This window comes from Panthera leo, chromosome F3, assembly GCF_018350215.1.
Source record: "Panthera leo isolate Ple1 chromosome F3, P.leo_Ple1_pat1.1, whole genome shotgun sequence".
NCBI classification, from domain to species: Eukaryota; Metazoa; Chordata; class Mammalia; order Carnivora; family Felidae; genus Panthera; species Panthera leo.
Genome location: NC_056696.1, coordinates 60,561,384 through 60,582,432, shown reverse-complemented (window position 1 = coordinate 60,582,432; position 21,049 = coordinate 60,561,384). Strand labels below are relative to the sequence as shown.

The 21,049-nt window shown below is 46.7% G+C and overlaps 1 protein-coding gene and 1 long non-coding RNA gene across 2 annotated transcripts in view; one reads left to right on the top strand and one right to left on the bottom strand.

The window, feature by feature from the left end:
* Nucleotides 1-21,049, bottom strand: part of LMX1A (LIM homeobox transcription factor 1 alpha) — a 159,532-nt gene that overhangs the window by 8,443 nt on the left and 130,040 nt on the right. Inside the window, exon 5 of the mRNA XM_042925781.1 lies at nt 2,409-2,581. Coding sequence (XP_042781715.1) covers nt 2,409-2,581 — 173 coding nt within the window. The remainder of the gene's footprint in view (nt 1-2,408; nt 2,582-21,049) is intronic.
* Nucleotides 7,834-19,540, top strand: LOC122212103. Its single transcript, XR_006198996.1, has 2 exons — nt 7,834-8,212; nt 19,245-19,540. It is a non-coding gene; the product is annotated as an uncharacterized LOC122212103 (long non-coding RNA).

The window sequence follows — 21,049 nt, the reverse complement described above, 5'->3', positions numbered from 1 at the left end:
AATGGAATTCATCGACCTGAATATTTAGTTTGGTCTCTCATAGCTCTAGGGGGGTTTGGGCGTTTCATGGCCATTCATACTCCCGTACCCTGAGTGAGTCAAGAGCCTTCTGGAATCTGGCAGAGCGAAGCAGTCGGCTCTGGCACAGCACATGCGCCATGGCCTCGCAGAAACAGGACAGTCAGGGTCCCTCTAATGACGAGATGGGTTTAAAAGCCGCCCTCCGTGCAGGCACGTGGTGAGATGCGGGCCAGGAGGGAAGAGGCCAAGAGCACAGCCTTCCCAAGAAGGAGCCCGAGAGCCGCTGCCCTGTGGCTTACGTCCTGGGGCGGAGAGGGGACTGAAAGCACAGCCGTGAGCACAGCTCCCTGGGGACCTTGGGAAGGGCTCCCCCTTTCATCACACCACTTGGGCCGAGGCTTAGGAGAAGGGAGATGATGAGACGGGATCTTTAAAGCACATCCTTCTGCTAAGCCAACTAAGAGAGCAGTGGGCCCCAGCCCCACCTCCACCTGCTGAAACCCCATCCGTGTTTCAGAGGCCCGGCTCAAAAAGCCACCTGCTCCACAAAGCCTTGCCTGATTCCCCCGACAGAAGAGACCTTTCCCTTCCCCGGGCTCCCACGGCTCCCGGCTGCCCCTCCGGTATGGTCCTCACCGCTTCCTCCCCGGTGTTAGTTATGTGCATGTGCGTCTCCTCCCCGCCGGCGGCCTACAGCCTGCCCGGGGACAAGCACTGGGCACAGGGCCACACAGAGGCTGGGAGTCTAGTACATGGAGGATAAGTAATAAACGAGGGAGGTGATCATTTGTCCTCGGGCAAGCCTACTTTGGGGCTATTTCACTTCCTGCCAGCACCGCCCCTGAAGCCCAGGGAGCCACAAGGACACAGAAGGAAAGAGGTCTGCAGGGACACTTGTCAGAGGTCACACGTCATGGCAGACGATATTACTGTTTCGCAAAGAGCCACCCTCCCTCCGCTGCTCCAATTGGTGGGCCTTCCCCACGCCTCACACGGAGTTAGCCACGTGACTTGCTCTGGCCCACGGGATGTGCGAGGAAGTGGCACGTGTGATCCAAGGGGGTGGGCTTGCCTGGTGGGACATGGCTCCCGCCATCCTCATGAAAACAGCCTGGTCCCTCAGCCTGGAGCCCCAGAGAGACAGGTGGAGAAGGCCTGACCCTGAGCCCAGCTGGGCCACAGCCAAGCCACCGTCCCGGGGCAGGAAAGCCAGGTCTGCTGGAGCCACTGAGATTTTGTTTGTTATTACAGCAAAAGCTGACTAAGAGGGACACAGGAGAAACAGTGCTAGATTTTCGAAAAATGTATTTCCTCCACGAATTTCAGTAAAACAGTTTTCCTATTTGTACTGCGTACGTAACATAACTCAGCATACAGCAGGCAGTCATTAAATGGCGGGTGCTTAATAAATGGGTGTGGCTCTCTGTGGGAGAGACTGCTTATTGTCTCCAATATCCAATCCCCCCACCCTCCTATTAGCAGGTGGATCCCAAGCTGCGCCAGGGCACGTGCTCACCCAGATAGACTCATCTTCCAGTCCCACTTGCGGGAGGGCGCGGTCACGGGATTCAATTTTGGCCGCCACGGATGAGAGAAAGTGATACAGGGGATCTCGGGGCACGCCTTCAATAGGCAAATGCTTGCCCTCTACACCCTCCTTCTCCACCATGGTGGCTGGAAACGATGGTGACAGCTAACGCGGCCCCTGGGAACCAATGACGGATAATACAGCTCCCTGCCAGTCTCAGACTGCTCACCTCTGGACTGTGACAGACGATGGAAGTGAACTCCCACCTCCTTAAACCACAGACGTTCACGGCAGCCCCATCTGTAACGGCCCCAAACTGGAAACAACTCAAACATCCATCAACAGATGACCGGACAAACCAACCGTGGTACGTCCAGCCACGCGGTGGGATGCCGTTCAGCAGCGGAAATGAACGAACTGAGACGTGGATGAACCCCCAAACCACCACTCCAAGTGGAATATACTAGACCAAAAATAGGTAAATAAATACATTCCACAAACCACTGTGTTTTTACTGCCTTTGTTATAGCCTCTGGGTCTATACCCCCAACTGGTACCTGTTCCTATCCTTCCTGCTGCTCTCCATGTATTGAGCAAGCAGCCAAGCGAAATGGGTACACGTGCACACAAGTACAGGGAGGTTCCATCATGGCCCTGGCCACAGCATCAGGGATCTAGAATCTCCAGGAGGGCCGCAGGCTACCTGCACAGGCTCGATCTGAACCGCCTCCCCCACCGCCCTGACCCCCAAGTGCACCCATCAACACCCCAGAGGAGTGAAGGGTACACACAGACCAGGGGGGCCCGGCCCCCTTTCCTCCCTCCTTCCCGCCCCCTACCCCCACCCCCACCCCCGTACCTTCCTGCACGGCTTGGAGGAAACTTCAAATGAGGCTTTGAATGCTCTCCTCTGTTGGGTGGTCAAGATGGTCCTAGGACGTTTGGGGCGCTTATGGTCCTTGCCGTCTTCAGCGGCTCCTTTCCCTGCGCCATGGACTGACTTGCAGAGACTTTCTTCATCATCACTTTTGCCTAAAAGCAGCAGAGAACAATGTGTTAAGTTCTTCGAGGCCGCTTCCTGGAGCTGTATGTTATTCTATAACAAGGCGCTTGGGTCCACGTTCCCAGGATGGCTTTATATGTGAGTGCGATAACCTGCGTGGGGTTGACTCGAAAGGAAGGGGCTAAGGAAAATACTTCTAAAATCCAAAGACAGAAACCACAAAGCCCACCATTTCAGCTCAGAACTTTCTCCCGGAATGGCTGTCCTAGCTCCACACTTCCTAACTGTGCGACTTTAGGCAAGTTACTTAACACTCTCTGACTCAGTTTCCTTATCTACAAAATTGGGATTGAAGAGAACCTACTGCATCGGGGTTGGAAGGTCTAAATGGGGTCACCCACAAAACATGCAAAATGCTACTTGGGGGCACCTGGCTGGCTTGCTCAGTAGAGCCTGCGACTCTTAATCTCAGGGTTGTGAGTTTGAGCCCCATGTTGGGCATGGAGGCTACTTTAAAAAAAAATACTGCTTGGCATATAATAAATGTCCAATAAGCACTGTTTATTATTTCTTAGATGTCTTTTTTTTTTTTTTTAAGTCTGGACCTGGAGAAATTTTGGATAACTTCCTGGACACTGTGTCTGAAATTCGAGCCACTGTCAGGAGACAGAAAATACTACTGTTCCAAAGGCCGTAAGAGGACCAGCGTTCGATTACCTGCGGAATGCACGCAACACGGGTAGATAGAACTGCCCCGGTATAGAATAAGTAATTACCAAAGGAACTGTTTATATTTATGTGGATTCCTTGATGAGCAGTGACCAATACAAAGAGAACTTCGGAAGCAAGTGAAGCCTTCAGCGCGTGTCACGTTCTCTCCCAGGCTACCTCCTGCAGCCCACAGACCTCACACTCCAGAGAAGACGCTTCAGGGTCCGGGAAGTCCCCGTGTGAAGGAGGCGTTTTCCTTCTTTCAGCATTAAAAGCCACTGGCAGCTATGTGCTCACATCACGCAAACAAGAACCTCGTTTCTGTCCGGGTCCTCACACCGCTCAGCTGTCTCCTTTCCTCCAGCAGAGAGCCTTGTCCCAAGGGCTCCGGTCTCCTGGCGCTGCTCCCGTTCGAGACCACCCACCCCCCACCCCGCCCCGTGTGGGAGCTGCACATGCTTGTTCATCCCACCGTCCTCCGTAAAGGATACTCATCTGCACGTGCCATCCCAGTTTCGACTTTTGTGGAATGTTCCAGGACAACGGCCTTTTCCGTCTACGAACATTTAAGCGTACACTTGGAACATGAAGGAGCATTAAGCTTTGAGCACCTTGAGGGCATGGCCCTTTCAATGTCATTGCACGGGTCTGATGTAGGCACACCTGGGGCTCCATCCAGCTCGGCCCCCCAGTGTAAGCACACGGCGCTATGGGAGTGCCATCACGCGCTGTGCCTCGGTTTCCCCACCTGCACCCCTGCGGCGATAGTGCCCAGCCGTGGGCGACTCAGGGGCAGTGCTGCTGTGGGCAAAGCAACTAACACGGTCCTGGTGCATAGGAAGCTCGACATTGAGTGGAAGGAACACCCTTTCCTTTCTGCCTCACTCCCCTGGAGAGTACAGGGGAAAGGCCCAGAAAGACTGAAGAAGAAGAAACCGCATGACAAGGAGTGGCTACTCTGGCATCTTCCCCTCGGAGGTGGCTCTTCCCAGGGCAAATCCAGTCAGCGGACCTCAGCCATCCCTCCATAGCAAGGGGTTTGAGGATCTTTCGAGAAGGAGATTTTCAGAATGGCAAGGAAAAACCAAGCACAGAAGAACTAAAAGCCACAGGCAAATAAAAAGACCCCACAAGAAGAGAGACCATAGGAAAAAAAGAAGCCGCCGACTCCCCACCTTCACCCTTGATGGACCCAACATCCACTGCTCGGAGACCCCGCAGAGGCCAGTTCCTTCCACGAGGCCAATAATTCTGTCTGCTGGTGGATTCCTCAGGGTCAAGAGGGTGCTCCTCTGGTAACAGGGAGGACTTCAGTGAGTTTCCTTTGCAAATGGGCCGACACCCCCACCCCCACCCCCAGGATCATACAGATCTCCTCTAAGTCCAGAGACTAAAAGGGGTTAAGTCTGGAACAAACGACTGGCAGATCCAGAGTGCGATTGTACAATTCACTACATAGTACACCGGAAACTCCTAGAACACTGTACGTTAACTATACTGGAATCAAAAAGAGAAGCTTAATTTTTAAAAAAAAAAGGGAGTTGGAAAATATAAACCATTTTATCCCAGATTAAAAAAACATCAAATCCAATTTTATAATTTAGAAACCTCCTATCTTATTCCAGTTTTGTCCATAAAGCGGTATTTGCAAACGTCTTCTGGAGCCAGGCTGATTCTCCTGAAGCCATTCCTCACGCAGCCTGACGCAAATGTTTGTTGATAACTGGGAAAACATAACTACTGAATGTGTAAAGTCTAAAGTCATGCTAGATTCCTTGATGATGGCTCATCTCCGCGGCCATCATTTGGGAAAGCAATGCGGTATAGGTAACACATGGGCTCGAGAGTCCCAAAACTCAGGCTTAAACTTGGGTTCTACCAGTTAGGATGTGTGTTGGCCCAAATTTCTCAAGGCTCCATTTTCTCATCAGGGGAAGTGACAGCGTCACTGGAGTTCCATGAGATGATACGTGTGTAAAAGGTTTAGCGCGGTGTAGAAGGTAACAGGTGCTTGGTAAATCATCATCGCCATCATCATGACCACTACTCCAACATAAAAGAAGTATTCTTGATCGAGACACATGTTTTCTGTTAATAATAGCTGCCTGTTTTCGGGAGTCTGAGTTAAGGGTTTACGAAGCCAGCGTTCACTTCTCTCTTGGCAGACGTGACCCCAGCCAACGCTGCGAGTTGGGTTTTGCAGAATGTGAGTGTGTGCTTGCGAGAAGGAAGGTGAAGGGAGGGAGAGCGGTTGGGCTGGTTCCAGAAGGAAGACGTTAACCACTGAGATCTGTTCGGAGCCCCAGAGGCAGGGTGGCGGAGGCCCCCCCGCCCCGTGTCGCTGAATCTGTATCTCCGCTTGTCTGGGATACGGGCACCTTCCCCAGGAGCGCTATTCTATCCTGAACAATGGGGAGGGGGAAACAGAACTACCTCCCAGGATCACCCCGGCTGCCCACTTCTGGAGGATGTGGAGAGCACCGATGGTCTCATTCATCCTCCCCACACCCCTGTGAGAGGAGAGACGAAAACATCTGTCTTCAGAAGAGGAAGGAGAGGGGGGCCGGGGGTGAGGGAGGACGAGCAGGAGGGGGAGGACAGAAAGGAGATTAAGATTTGTCTCTGGGGTTTCTATTGCTTTTGTGGGTACACTTTCTCCCTATTTTATTCCTCCTTTCTGCTACTAATTTCTCTCTCTCTCTCTCTCTCTCTCTCTCTCTGTTCCCTCAGGTCCCACATTTTGCCTTCTGAGAGGCCTTCATGCTCTAGGCCAGGGGCCTACAAACTTTTTTTTTTTTTTTTTTTTTTTTTTTGGTAAAAGACCAGAGAGTAAATATTTTACTCTTCGAAAGCCTTAAAGTCTCTACTGCAATGACTCAACCTTGCCATGGTAGTGCAAAAGCCACACTACAACAGGTGTGGCTGTGTTCCAATAAAACAGTATTCCAAAAAACAGGCACCAGGCCAGATTAGGCCTGCATGCCACAGTTTGCTGGCCCCTCGTCCAGACCTCTCTTGACCTCCTCCTATTTTCCATCAAAACTGACATACCCTACGTCCCAGTCTTTCGGGTTCTGACTCTGGGGACAGGAAGCACCCAGGTGACACGGAGGAGTCCATGATTAGCAGAGCTTGATGTGTTTGTTCTCTCCCACCGTCAAAAACGTAGATGCACTCAACACAAAACGCCTCCAACCAAACAGTCACCGCTGTGGAATTTCAGGTGTCCTGGCAGATCCGAGCGAGGGAGATTATGAAGACCGAGCACGGAGAGGCCTTTTGGCACCTCTCAAAGTGCCGACAGGTGCCACGACCCAGCTGCCAAGGGGAACTCAGGCCATGGCTAACCACCTCCCCGCTTTTATCTGCTGTGTTGTAAATATTGCGGGCATAACGGTGCCCTCTAACTGTCTTGGGGAATTTCCAGGTTGTTCCTGGGATGTTCACGGAGGCTCCCTGCCTCCTCCTGCAGCAAGGCCAGGCCTGTCTGACTCTGACCCCAACTTCTCCATAAAAATACACAATGCCTGGGGCACCTGGGTGGCTCAGTCGGTTAAATGTCTGACTTCGGCTCAGGTCATGATCTCATGGTCTGTGAGTTCGAGCCCCGCGCTGGGCTCTGGGCTGACAACTCAGAGCCTGGAGCCTGCTTCGGATTCTGTGTCTCCCTCTCTCTCTGCCCCTCCCCCGCTCACGCTCTGTCTCTATCAAAAATAAAATGTAAAAAAAAATTTTTTTAAAAACACACAACGCCTGAAATACACCCTTAATCGATTTGTCCGAGAGAAAGAAAAAGTTCTAAGAGAGCTAGGAAATTCCTCCCAGGACCCGCAGGAGCACTGGGGAGTAGAAGACGGAGAGGAACCTTCAAACAGCAAAGCCGTGGGAGGAGAGGCAGGAGGGCCCCTCTCTGTTGCCAGAGGCTCCCACACCCAGATGCAGGCCAGAGCGATCCCTCATAATTTAAGCTGACACCCCTCAGTGGAGATGAAAGGAACACTACTCGCTGTCTCCGACAACAAATGTCAGCATCCCTGGAGGCCATTTAGACACAAACACAGCATAAATCTGACTCCTAGTGGGGAAGGCCAGAGATTAAGTCTCCTCGCACAGCCTAACAGAGTGAAATGAACTTGCTTGGCATAAAGTTTGAACATGTTTCTCGGGGTCTTTCTTTCCCTTTTCTCATAAAAAAAAAAAATCTGGAATGGTTCAGGGCTGTTGCTTCCCCCTTGCCTGGCCCTCCCACTCGTTTATGACATAAGCAATCACAGATGAAAGCACCAGCCATGGTTTATGGCCCTGAGACGGGCTGCCCTACCTGTGGGGCCTCGGAGATTCATTTCAGGTTGTTGGAAAAATCCCAACGGCCCATAAACAGGGAAAGAGATATCTGAGCTTGGCCCGGGAGGTGAGGGCGAGGGAGGGGGGCAGAGACCCTCATGGTAGGGAAGGGAGAGGCAGGAACGGGCCTTAGATGCCTCCCCAGCGATGAGCCTCATAAATGTCCTTCAAGCCGGGGGAGGAGAGGAAGGGTCTGGGACTCGCTGGGCGGGGGGGGGGAGGGAAGGAAGGAAGGGCGGAATTTATGAAGACAGGGTGTATGAAGACAGGAAGCTATCTCGGTCACTGCCCTGCACTACAGGATTGGAACTGCATTCTCCCCGAACACGGCAACAGTTAACTCCAGATGCCGCAGCATCTAAAATCCAACAGGCAAGAAGGAAAGTCCTCTAGAAAAGTAAAGTCCCTCCAGCTACTGTTTGAAACCGCCTTACACGTGGCTCTTCGAGGAGGTCTCGACTCAGACCCAACTCAGGTTCCTATGAAAGATCTGACTTGGAACTGGTTCATTTCGTCAGGCACTGTAGGGGGACCGTTCTGGGACACGCAGATGATGAAGATTCAGCCTCTGTCTCCCACGGACATTGAAAGGTCAGGTGCATCAGGTGAATATACAAAATATAGTAAGATGTAACTGTGGCCATGAAATAGGACAGCTGGATGCTAGCCTTAATTTCGCTCCTCAGCTGTATCCCCTTGGATGAAATTCCCTACATCTCTAAGACCAAATTTCTTCATCCACAAGATAACATAAGAATCCTTTCCTCGGCATGCAGTCATTTTACAATTGCATTGGTTCATTGTCCCTATCACAACACTATGAGGCAGGAAACGTATATGTATATGTGTGTGTGTGTGTGTGTGTATACATATATATATACACGTATATATATATACATATATATATATGTATATACGTATATATATATATATGTATATACATATATATATATATACATATATATATACGTGTATATATATATACATATTATAGATGAGTAAACTGAGGCCCCAGGCAGAGCATAGCGTTGCCCGAGGGCACACAGTGGGGATGCTCTGTCTGGTGCCCCCACGCCCCCTCTCCCTGCCTAAGCTGCCTCATGGGATTGTGACAAAGATCCAAGGGTGCCTGGTATTTGCAAAATATCAGGTACTGCCCAACCGCAGCCGGCGTCCCTGTTATTAAAGAGCGAGGAAAGAAAGGCTCACGGGCAAGGCTTTCTCTGGGGTGGGTCATCCACCTGGAGCTCCTGCTGGAAAGCCATTCTCTTCAGTCCAAGAGGGACGGAGCCTCCCCTCCCTCCCCACACGTGCCCCACCATTGGGATCCCCACAAAGATCTCCAGTCTTAAGGCGCTAAGCCCTTCCAGAGCAGAGCACACAGAAGCCAAGAGCCCTCCTGAGTCAGGCCGGAGGTAACGTGTCCCAGAAAGGCACCTTTGTTCAGCGATGCCCACGACGGGTGGGGGGCTTCTGTGCCAGGCAGAGGGAGGGGCCAGCCAGGACCCCGGAGGGAGGGACATCTCCACTCCTGGGAATTACCATAGATTTGCATCAGTTTGGGGTCTTTTTACATCTGAATAGGCTTTATGCTAATACCTACCCTGCCTCTTCACACACACACACACACACACACACACACACACACTGCATCCTTTCCTCTTAGTTCCTCCATTGCTTTCCCCGTTTTAATAAAAGCACATTTACATGCCATCCAAACTGTTAAGCACTGGTGCAAACGTTCTCACTGCCTCTATGCATAGATTTGTCGTATATGGAGAGACGAATAACCAGGATATCAGAAGACTCCTCGATACCGACATCACTAAACAAAAGCCATAACTTGTGTAGTTTTGATGTGGCTAGTACCAGAGAGGGGGACTGGAAGCTTCTAACAAGTCAAATCAGGTATTGGGGGCTCAGCGCTCAGCCTCAATAAAAGCTCATTAATCCAGCTGCCCAGTGATTCACTAGGCGAGGGATGTGATACGCATAACACTGTCCTAGGTTAATATTAATAAGGTTGGAGGGCATTTGCTCTGGTTTAGGAACAGACTTAGGTGGATCGAATACTAGATCTCTTTGAAGTAGTCCAATTTTGCTGCATTAATTATCTTCAGGAGGATAAAGTTATCTGAGAAAATGAAATTGTTTAAGTCAGGGTCGGGAGATAAAGGGTTCTCTCTCCAAATTAAAAAGAGAACCAGACAACAATCCTCGAGGCGACTGGGGAGTTGAGTGAGTTGGATGACACTGTAAATGGCCTCATTGTGGCAGGGAATCCTCTCTGGACAAGTTCATTGTGGACTTCATCATACACAGAAGTTGCCTGGATGACCACGGCTGATCTGACTGCCTGTGTGCCCTTGGCAGAGACATCCCGGTGGTGATTAGGCCCTCTGCTGGTTTGAAGAGGCAGGCTGAGGCCAGTACCCACCCAGGTCTGTGCCTTCAGACTCCAGTCCATTCCACAGACCAATGAGAGACTCAAAAGAGCAAAGTGAGGTCAGACACACAGTGTCTACTGACCTCCACCACTCACTGGCTACGTGATCTAAGGTAAAGGACCTAACCCCTCTGAGCCCTACCTTCCTAAGTTATAAAATCAGGGGAAGAAAGACCTGCCACGCCTCCCTAACAGGGTTGTAAGAACTCAAAAGCAGAAGTAGGTAAAAGCCCTTAAAAAAATTGTAAAATGCTATAAAAATGCAAGATATTTTCAATATTTTCATTTTTACTATGTCTCTTGACTGCTTATGAACCTACTGCATATCCCCACTGTGAAACCCACACTCCCCATATGGGATGTCCCATCATTCCACAACTACATCTGGGTGTGTGCCTACCACGACCGGGCTTTTTTCCAGACACGGGGTGAGGAGGAGTGGACAACAGCAATAAAGTCTCTGCCTTCCTACCTCTATTGGGAGAAGACAGACAATGAATAAAGAAAGAAAACCATAAATCAGTCCACGACCATGTTAAATATGCCAGGAATAAAACAAAATAGAGCAACAGGCTAGAGAATGACTGGGGAGGGGAGGGAATACTTCTTTTAGTGCCAGAATTCTGTACCAAAAGACTCGAATCTCCTGAGGACACCCTCACCTGTCTTCCATGACAGTTCTTTTCTTTTCCAAAAACCCTGAGCCCGTGTTTGTCTGCCTCAAACATTTTAGATACCCAAGAATATTCAAATTATATATTGCTTTACATTCTCTAACCACTGGAGCTGAAAAGAATACTATAAACTCTTAAGTGCGGATTTTTTGAAACAAGTGCTGCCCTGGGCTAGTAGGAGAATCCTGTCAGGCCATACTTCTGGAAGTAGTATAGCAAAGGGGTGAAAAGCATTGCTTTACATTCAAATATTTTACTCCATCATTTTATCATTTAGCTGGTGCCCTTGACCAAGATGCCGGCATTAAGTCTTGGTCTTCCCATCTATAAAATAGGGTTAAACGCACCTGCCCAAGAGGCTAGGAATAATAAATTAGACCACTGATGTATAGTATTTATGTACTAAGCTTATGGTAAGAACTTGATGCTCGCTAAATAAATATTATCATTAGAATTTTGTGTATCTTCCATAGAGCTAGAATAAGCTTCTAGAAAACAGACACATTGAAATAATCTTCCGATCCTCTGTGACAGGCTGAGCACTCAGGAGATTAACAATTAGTTGTTAAATAGCTCACGTCTGATTAATACAGAGCGGACAGAACAAAGCCAAAAGTCACAGTCGCGATGCATGGCACACCGCACAGTCCTGTCTTCCCATTTTTCACAAATCCATTCACCAATGCCAACCAACTTCCTGTGGCTATAGAAATTACTGGAGAATTATTAGTTACCTCCGTACTGGAGGGCTCAGCGGGGATGAAAAGTCCGCCCCTTAAACTACGATCTGAATTTCTCTTTCACACTGATATTGACCCCACAGATGGCCCTCTGTTCCATCAGTACCCACCCAGTATGCTTTCTTGAGAAGAGAACAGGCCATAAAAAAAGAGAAACCCAAAATTATGATAATTAGGGATAAAGGCCGGAAGAAGGGAAACCAAAGAAAAGAAAATGGAAATGTGGACAGAGAGGGGCCAACATTGCAGAGCAGGGACCACAGTATGATTTGTCCTCCAGCCAGTCATCCGGTGACTGGAACATATGGTCCCCAAGGACAGCTGTGGGGAGAAACGGGCACTCGGCCAGGAGGCCCTCGGCCCTCTCGGGTGGGGCTGCCCTTCCTAAGTGAGAGATCTTCAACATTCTCATGGCCACGGTTCTTCGCAGGTGAAAACATAAGATTAGGTGAGGAAACCATATTTTTTGCAGAAAGAACTTGCCCTAAATTAACTATAAATACTACAACTGTGTGCAGTGAACTCCACTATAGCCATTTAGAGAGGATTTATGGTTATCACCCTTAAGTGAAACTGGGTGTCCAGAGTTGATCTTGATGTTGAGGAAATCACTGCTAATAGCACCATCATAAACACTTCGCGTAATGAGCTAGCTTTGACTTTCTTAACATTTTTTAACGTTTGTTTATTTTAGAGAGAGAGAGACATAGAGCATGAGTGGGGGAGGGGCAGAGGGAGAGGGAGACCCAGAATCCGGAGCAGGCTCCAGGCTCTGAGCTGTCCGCACAGAGCCCGACGCGGGGTTCGAACTCAGGAACCGCGAGATCATGACCCGAGCCGAAGTCGGACGCTCAACCAACTGAGTTACCCACGTGCCCGGCTGGGTTTGAGTTTCTAAGGGTAAAAAGTCTTCTGGATACTGTCACTACTGGTAAATTATAAAGTTTATTGTTGAAATAAGGTAAGAGGAAGAATACCGGTGCTCTGAACATAAGACCACCATAATTAAGCTACTTAAGCACAGATTGCTGGGCCTTTCTCTCTGGGACGAGGGGCCTTCTCCCCAGTAGGTCCGGAAGGGGTCTGAGACTTTGCAATTCTAATGATCTCCCAGGTGATGCTGATGTTACTGGTCCAGAAACCACGCTTTGAGAATTACTGACCTAGAACATTCCTCCCTCTCTTTCCCTACCCCTACCCCTGCATGTATAATACACAGGGAGGACCAGCAATCATAGTACATTTCTTCCCAGTTTTTATCAGGGAAAAAATTGACATCCATTGTTGTATAACTTTAAGGCGTACACACGATGATTTAATTTATGTATATTGTGAAACTATCACCTTGATAGGTTCTTCTAACATCTACCTTCTCTATAGATGCAACAAAAGGAAAGGAAAATACTTTCTCCTTGTGATGAGAACTCTCAGGACTTACTCTCTTAACAACTTCCCATGTACCACACAGCAGTGTTAGCTGTTGTCATCATATGGTTCATTCCAGAAGTTTGTACCATTTGATCACTTACCTTTCAATTCTACTGACCCCCCAACTCTCCCCTCTGGTATCCACCAGTCTGACCTTCTTTTCTATAAGCTTGTGTTTTTGTTTTGTTTTTATTTTTTTTTTAGATCCACCTATGAGATCATACAGTATTTGTCTTTGTCTGACCCATTTCACTTTGCATAATGCCTTCAGGGTCGAAAACCATGTTGTCACAAATGATAGGACTGCCTGGTTTCTAAGGGCTGAATCATATTCTATTGTGTATATATAGCTCAACCTCTTGTCCATTCACCCATCAATGGACACGTAGGTTTCCATGTCTTGGCTACTACAAATAATGCTGCTGTGAACACAGAAGTCCAGAGAGCTTTTCAAGATCCTGATTTCAATTCTTTTGGATAAACACCCAGAGATAGAATAACTGGACCATAGGATAGTTCTGTATTTAATTTTTTGAGGAACTCCAGTCTGCTTTCCATCACGTCCGCACCAATTTACATTCCCGCCGACAGTGCACGAGGATTCCCTTTTCTCTACATCCTCACCAGCATTTGCTATCTTTTGCCCTTTTGATCATGGCCATTGTTACAGAGGTGAGGTGACATCTCACTGTACTTCTGATTTGCATTTCCTCAGTGCTTGGCAATATTGAGCAACATTTCACGTGCCTGCTGGTCTTTCACAGATCTTCCTTGGAGAAATGTCTATTCAGATCATTTGCCCATTTTTAAATCGGGTTATTTGGGGATTTTTGCTATTGAGTTGTAAGAGTTCTTTATATATCTTGAATATTAACTCCTTATCAGAGATATGGTTTGCAAATACCTCCTCCCATTCCATAGCTTGCCTTTTCATTTTGTTGATGGTCCCTTTTGGGGGGTGCAGCAGCTTTTTAGTTTGAAGTAGTTCCCTTGTCTATTTTTTACTTCATCGCTTGTGCTGTGGTGTTCTATCCGAAAAATCATTACCAAGACCCATGTCAAAAAGATTTGCTCCCGTTTTCTTCTAGGAGTTTCATGGCTTCAGGTCATGCATTTAAGTCTTCCAATCTATTTTGACTTAATTTTTGTGCGTGGAGTAAAATCTGAGTCCAGTTTGATTCTTACAAATGTGAATATCTAATTATCCCAGCACCACTTACTGAAGAGACTTATCTTTTCTCCGTTAAGTATTCTTGACTTCCTTGTCAAATATTAGTTGACTGGATATGTTTGGGTTTATTTCTGGGTTCTTGATTCTGTTCCATTGGTCTATTTGCCTCAAGCACGATAAATAATCCCAAGCAAAAGCCTGCTTGGCATTCTCTCTCTGCCCCTCCCCTGCCTGCTCTTTTGCTCTCTCTCTCTCTCTCTCTCTCTCTCTCAAAATAAATAAACTTTAAAAAAAAAGATTTTCTAGATATAAAATCATGTCTTCTGCGTATGGAGACAGTTGTATGTCTTCCTTTTCAACTGATACATTTTATTTCGTTTTCTTGCCTGACTGCTCTAGCTAGGACTTCCGGTACTATGTTGAATAGGAATGGTGAGAGTGGGAATCCCTATCTTGTTCCTGATCATAGAGGAAAACTCTCAACTTTTCACCACTGAGTATTATGGTAGCTATGGATTTGTCATATATGGCCTTTACTGTGTTGAGATATGTTTTTATGCCTGATTTGTTAAGAGTTTTTATCATGAATGGATGCTGAATTTTGTTGACTGCTTTTTAAGCATCTACTGAGATGATCCTATCATTTTTTTCATTATATTAATATGGTGTAGCACACTGATTTGCATTTGTGTAACGATCCTTGCATCTCAGGGATAAATCCCATGTAATTATGGTGAATGATCCTTCTAATGTGCTAGTGAATTTGGTTTGCTAGTATTTTACTGAGAATTTCTGCATCTATCTTCATCAGGAACATTGACCTGTGGTCTTTATGTAGTATCCTTTTCTGGTTTTTTGGGTATGAGGATAATGCTGGCCTTGTAAAATGAGTCTGGGAATGTTCCCTTCTTGTCAATTTTTTGGAAGAGTGAGAAGGACTGATGTTAATTCCTAAAATGTTTGGCAAAATTCACCAGGGAAGCCATTTGGTCCTGAGGGGTTTTTTCGTTTGTTTTTTTTTGGAAGATTTCTGTTACTGATTCAATCTCCTCACTAGTCATCGGTCTAGTCAGATCTATTTCTTCCTGACTCAATCTTGGTAAGTTACATGTTTCTAAGAATTTTTCCTTTTCTTCTTGATTGTCCAGTTTGTTGGCATAGAGTTTTTCACAGTAGTCTCATCATCCTTTGAATTTCTGTACTATTGCTTGTAATGCCTCCATTTTCATTTATAATTTTGTTCATTTGGATTTTTTCTTTTTTCCCTGATTAGTTTAGTTAAGGGGTTGTCAATTTTGTTTGTCTTTTCAAAGAATCAACTGTTAGCGTGGTTTATCTTTTCTGGTGTTTTATTTTTCGTTCTCTATTAATTCTGCTTTAAGCTTTATTATTTCCTTTTTCTGCAAACATTGGACTCAGTCTGTTGTTTTTCTATTTCCTTGAGGCATAGAGTTAGACTGTTTATTTGGGATCTTTCTTACGTAATAGAGGGGTTTATTGCTATGAACTTCCCTCTTGGAGTTGCTTTTGTTGCACCCCATAAGTTCTGAGGTATTTTTTCCATTTTCCTTTTCTTCAAAAAAAATATTTCCCCATTAATTTTTTCTTTGACTCATTGGATCTGGATGTCCATTTCTCAGGTCTGGAAAAATCCAGCCATTATTGCTTTAAGCATGCTTCCTGTCCCTTTCTCTTTCTCTTCTCCTTCTGGAATTCCCATAATGAAAACATTGTTTTTTTTCATTGTGTTCTATAATTCCCACAGGGTTTCTTCACTTTTTTTCATTTTTTCTTTTTGCTCCTCTGACTGGGTAATTTCTTTTTTTTTTTTTTTTTTAGTGTTTATTTATTTTTGAGAAAGAGAGACAGAGCATGAGCACGGGAGGGGAAGACAGAGAGGGAGACACAGAATATGAAGCAGGCTCCAGGCTCTGAGCTGTCAGCACAGAACCCGATGCAGGGCTTGAACTCATAAACCTCAAGATCATGACCTGAGCCGAAGTCGGATGCTTAACTGACTGAGCCACCCAGGCGCCCCTGACTGGGTAATTTCTAATGTCCTATCCTCCAGATCACTAATTCTTTCTTCTGCATGGTTGAGTCTACTTTTGAAACTTTCTATTGAATTCTTCAGTTCAGCTATTGTATTTTTCAACTCTAGAAGTATTATTTGGGTTTTTTGATGGTTGCTACTTCCTTGTCAAACTTCTGGTTCTGTTCATGCATTGTTTTCCTAATTTTGTCACATTGTCTCTGTTTTCCTTTTTTTTTTTTTAAGTTTAATTATTTTGAGAGAGAGAATCCCAAGCAGGCTCTGTGCTATCAGCATGGATCCCAACGCAGGGCTCCATCCCACAAATGAACCATGAGATCATGACCTGACCTGAAATCAAGAGTCAGATGCCCAACTGACTGAACCACCCAGGGGCCCCTAGTTGTCTGTGTTTTCTTGTAGTTTGCCAAACTTCCTTAAGAGGTTTATTTTGAATTCTTAGTCTGACAGTTTGTAGATCTCTGTTTCCTGAGGGTGTTTGCAGGTTTATAATTTTCATTTGGTGGTGTCATATTTACTTGTGTGTGTGTGATCATTGATTCCTTACATCAATACCTTGTGCATTTGAGAAATGAGGCTCCTCTTCAAGACTTTACAAGTTTGCTCTGGCAGAGACAGTTTTTCACCAGTTAGCTCAGTTTCAGTTTCTGTGTGTATCTAATGGTAATGTCTTTGGACAATTGGAACCCTCTACTATGGTCTATTCTGGGGTGAGGCAATTGTTTGAACTCCAAAAATGGGGGCGTGGGGTGCCACCAGCTGAGAATAGTCGACTGGGACTGCTCATTTGTTTCCCTGCCCACATGAGACTGTAGGCTGGACTTTGCAGTTTCCTGAATTTTCTGGTCAGGCTTATTAGAGTGTTGGGACTGGGTACTATATTCAGCAATAAGTAGAATGATTAATTGGCTTCCCTGCCCTTGTAGGACAGTGTGAACCTCATTGTTTGCAGGGTCAAATCAATCCTGAGTGTGCACTGAATTACCTGGACAGGCGAGGCCACTGGTTTTGCTGTGAAGATGGGGGAAGCCACAGGCTATGCTGTTCAAACGCCCCTATGCGGTGCTGTTGGATGATCTATGCAGGTTCCTGTGTTCTCTGGTTGGGTTCCCTGACATGGCCAAACGTGCTGAAGGCTGTACTGAGCAATGAGTGGGATTGTGAATTATATTCCCTGCCTCAGCACAGCAAGAAAAGCAGCTCTAAAACCAGGAAAGCTCTTTGATTGTTGCTCTAACTCAAGTCGGCCCACACCCCAAGTTCCCTAGCCGAAGAGGGCTACGAGCTTTGCCCTGAAAACGATTTGCTCTGTCTGCCCTTCTCCTGGCTTGAATGTCACTGGGCTGAACAGTTTCCAAGAGTTGTCTCCAAGTCTTCTGGTCACATGGGGCCAGAAGATATTCTCCACAACGCATGGAACTATGTCTCAACCTCCTTGCATGGGTGGGAAGGGGAAGGACCACTCCACAATACTCTCAGTTTCCCAAACATGCTCTCTGGGAGGAGTCAGGAGATACCCTCAGCCTTGGCCATGAATTAATCCCTCCGCCTGTGGATAGCCTCCATTCCCAGTAGTGACTTTTGCTCCGGACGTGAGCAGCTCCACCTGCCCACCTCCTGTCTTGAGCACCACTACGCTTCATAGCTTCCAGGAGTAGTCACCTGCCCTTCTGGTCAGATGGGGCTGTGATTCAGCACCTTGCCTGAGTGTGGGCAAACTAGGCTCTAGGGAAAACAAACTATTCATTTGAGGATCCCAATCAGGAGGACCTACATCCCACCAAGTTTTCTGGTCAGACTGTGCTCCCAACTTGGTTCTGCAGATGAACAAAACTGATGCCTGGGATTACTACCTGGGCACAGTAGGTATGAACTGTGAGTTATGAACTCCAGAGTAGGAGGCTGGTTGTCCCATCCTGGGTTCTCTTTTCCCACTTGAGGACCCAGTGGCTCAGGGTAGAACTCTCTTCGTGGTGCTGTGCTGTTCAGGGACAGAAGCAATGTGGTCAACATTTAGTCCCTGCTCTTACCCTTCTAATGCAGTCTCGGAAGTGTGCGTGGGGAGGTGGGGGATGGTTTCAGCCTCACTCTGTGTTCTAGAATTCTCCCAGTGGTGTGTTGTCCTTGAATAGATGTTAGTTGTTCTGGTGAGAGGAAGTGAAGTCAGGAACGACCTGTGTTGCCATCTTGGGTTATCACCCTCTCCATAATGCATTCTTACTTTCAGTCAACAGAGGTCTTCATACCTTTTCAACTAATCTACATCTTCAGAGTGATTCCTTCCAGTTTTGATAATTAGGGGAGAGTAAAATTATATTTAAAAAATAATGGTGTGACTGGATGAAAAGTATACAGTGACCTAAGACTGGCACGAACAGGACAGCCATTGGCATTCATCATCTCCAAGTACCCTACCAAGCACGAGGGCCAGTTCTCTGTCCTCTCTGTCAAGTGTAATGGCTACTAAACACCCAAGCCATGGATACCTAGGCTGGTAAGAGAATGGCGGGCCTCTGAAAGGACTCTGCAGCATGATTCACCTTTCTTTTACCCTCACATCAGGTTGCTCTCTACTCCTCCGTTCGTTATCACCCCTTGGGATTGAGGCAAAGTGCTGAGCAGTGCTTCTGCCTGCAAAACCCAAACGACTCAAACTAACGTCTCTCACAAAACACAAATGTTAGCAAGTGGGCCCATTTCGCGTATTGTCTTAGACTGAGTCTTAAATGAGCCCTCCCTTGCACTAGCTGTTTCCTCTTCACTGACACCAGTGAGAACCAGAGCAAGAGGCTCTCAAGAAGCTTGACAATGGGAAATACCTTACCATTTTAGGTACGGCTGAGCTTTGGGGACACGTAGGTGGCTAATGTGCTATCTCAGTGGCTGCAGCTTAACCTTGCTATCAGGTTCTAGGTTAATATAGCTTCTCTTTATATCACGTGGGTTACTCTACATGATGAATGTGCACCTGAGAAGGTATGTATGGGTCCAATTTCTGTAAAGCTGAATTTTATTCTCCCAATGAAGGCGCTTTTAGACTTACAGGTGCTTTACCTTCAAGGATAAATACTTATTCTTCAATATACAGAGGAGTCCTAATACTTCCATCATTTATGTGTTTACAGGCACTCACAAGGAAGTCAGAAGAAAGGGAAAAAAACCAAAGTATTTCCTCAACCCCCCTCTACTTGGGTCGTGCCTCCAACAGCTGTTATACCTCCTCCATGGCTCTGAGTCACACGTGAAAATCCCACCGCGGTGGCGGCTTCCACCAGATGTCCACAGAAGCTTTATCACCTGTCACTCTGCAGCTTTCCTCTGCTGCAAAGTTGTAGACTGTTTCACCATCCTGATCTGTTCGCATCTCAACGATCCCATCACTGTGTGACGAACGCTCTGTATTAAACCCCATTTTAAATAATGACAGTTGTTTCTACTCTCCTCGTCGGCCCCCGTCTAACACAGTTCTCCAGACTGACAAGGGATGTTACAGGTCTGGCAACTGTGCCTTCATTTGCCAGGTGAGCATCTCCAGACACCCCATTTCACCAGCCATACTGAAACCAAAGTTAGCTCAAATCACCTTCTCACTTCCTTTGTTATTTTTCTTTGACTAGTTTTGAAGGCTTATGCCACAATAGCAGTTAGGTAATGAGACATGACAATTATCACTCCAGGATTTAGACTTTGGGCACCAGATTTGCTGGAAATCAGTACTAACGGTCTATGAACAGTCAGCACCATGGCCAGATCCTAAAGGCCACAGACAAAACTGGAGGCCAGCAAAGACTTTACCGGAAATTTATTCCAGGGATGGGACACAGAAATTGGACAGCTCGTCAGTTTTGCTTAGAGCACCTCTCTTCAATTTGTCTCCAATATCTGTACTGCTTTGTCATACGCACACCAACCAACTAAGAAGACAGGTGTTGCCACACGCGGCAAACCTCTGGGAATTGTTCAAATTGAAATGATCTTTACAACCTGTCCTGGCAATCAGTTACCATAATCCATCAAATATAAGATGCTTTAATTATAGAACATGTCATTTTATGGGCCACCAAGAAAAAAAAAAGTGACAAATTAAACTTTGATACAGCGCTTTCTCACCACATCTCAACTTTGTGAGTCACACCCCAATTTTGCATATGTTAAGATGCAGCCAATAAACATGAACATGAAATGTGGCCTTTGCTCTGTTTTAGGCTCCTAAGCCTTCCTGAACCGGATAAACCGTTTAAGGGTCTGGTCATTCTAGAAAACCCCAAGGCTCAGGACCTCAGGGAGGGCCATCCACCAATGAAAGTTACAGCCATTTCCATTATTAGTCCCAAATACGTCTTTGGTATTTGGGGGAGCTCTCTCTGAAGTGGGCGCAAGAGAGCCTAACACTACATGTGCCTTCCCCAGTAACTATAACGTGGTCTTGGACGAGGCACTTTACTTCAATTCCCTCAACTATGGAGTAAGGGAGTTGTGATAAATGACGCCTTAGATTCCTTTCAATGTGGTCTTCTGAATGAATGGGGAAAATACTAACAAATATGCTGTCTGGTTATGATCACTAAATTAACCAGTGGTTCTCAATAAGAAATCTTTTGTCCCCAGGGTCCTCTGCGAATGTATTAAGGCTCTTTGGTTGGTACAATGACCGATGACCTTCCTGGCATTTAGCAGAAAGAGGCCATAGATGCAAAATACCAAACTGTCTCACCCAAAATGTCAGTGGGGCTCACATTAAAGTATCCTGACTATGACCTTCTGAGAAAGCATTTACGATGGTGAACAGAAACCTCTGAGCTTATGCTCTGTTTCCATAATGATTCTCCTAATCTTACTATAATTATTTAATGTCAACAGCATAGAAGGCAGACAGCAAGAATGTCACTTGAGGCAATGCCTTAAGGAACACCCCCGCCCCTCCACCATT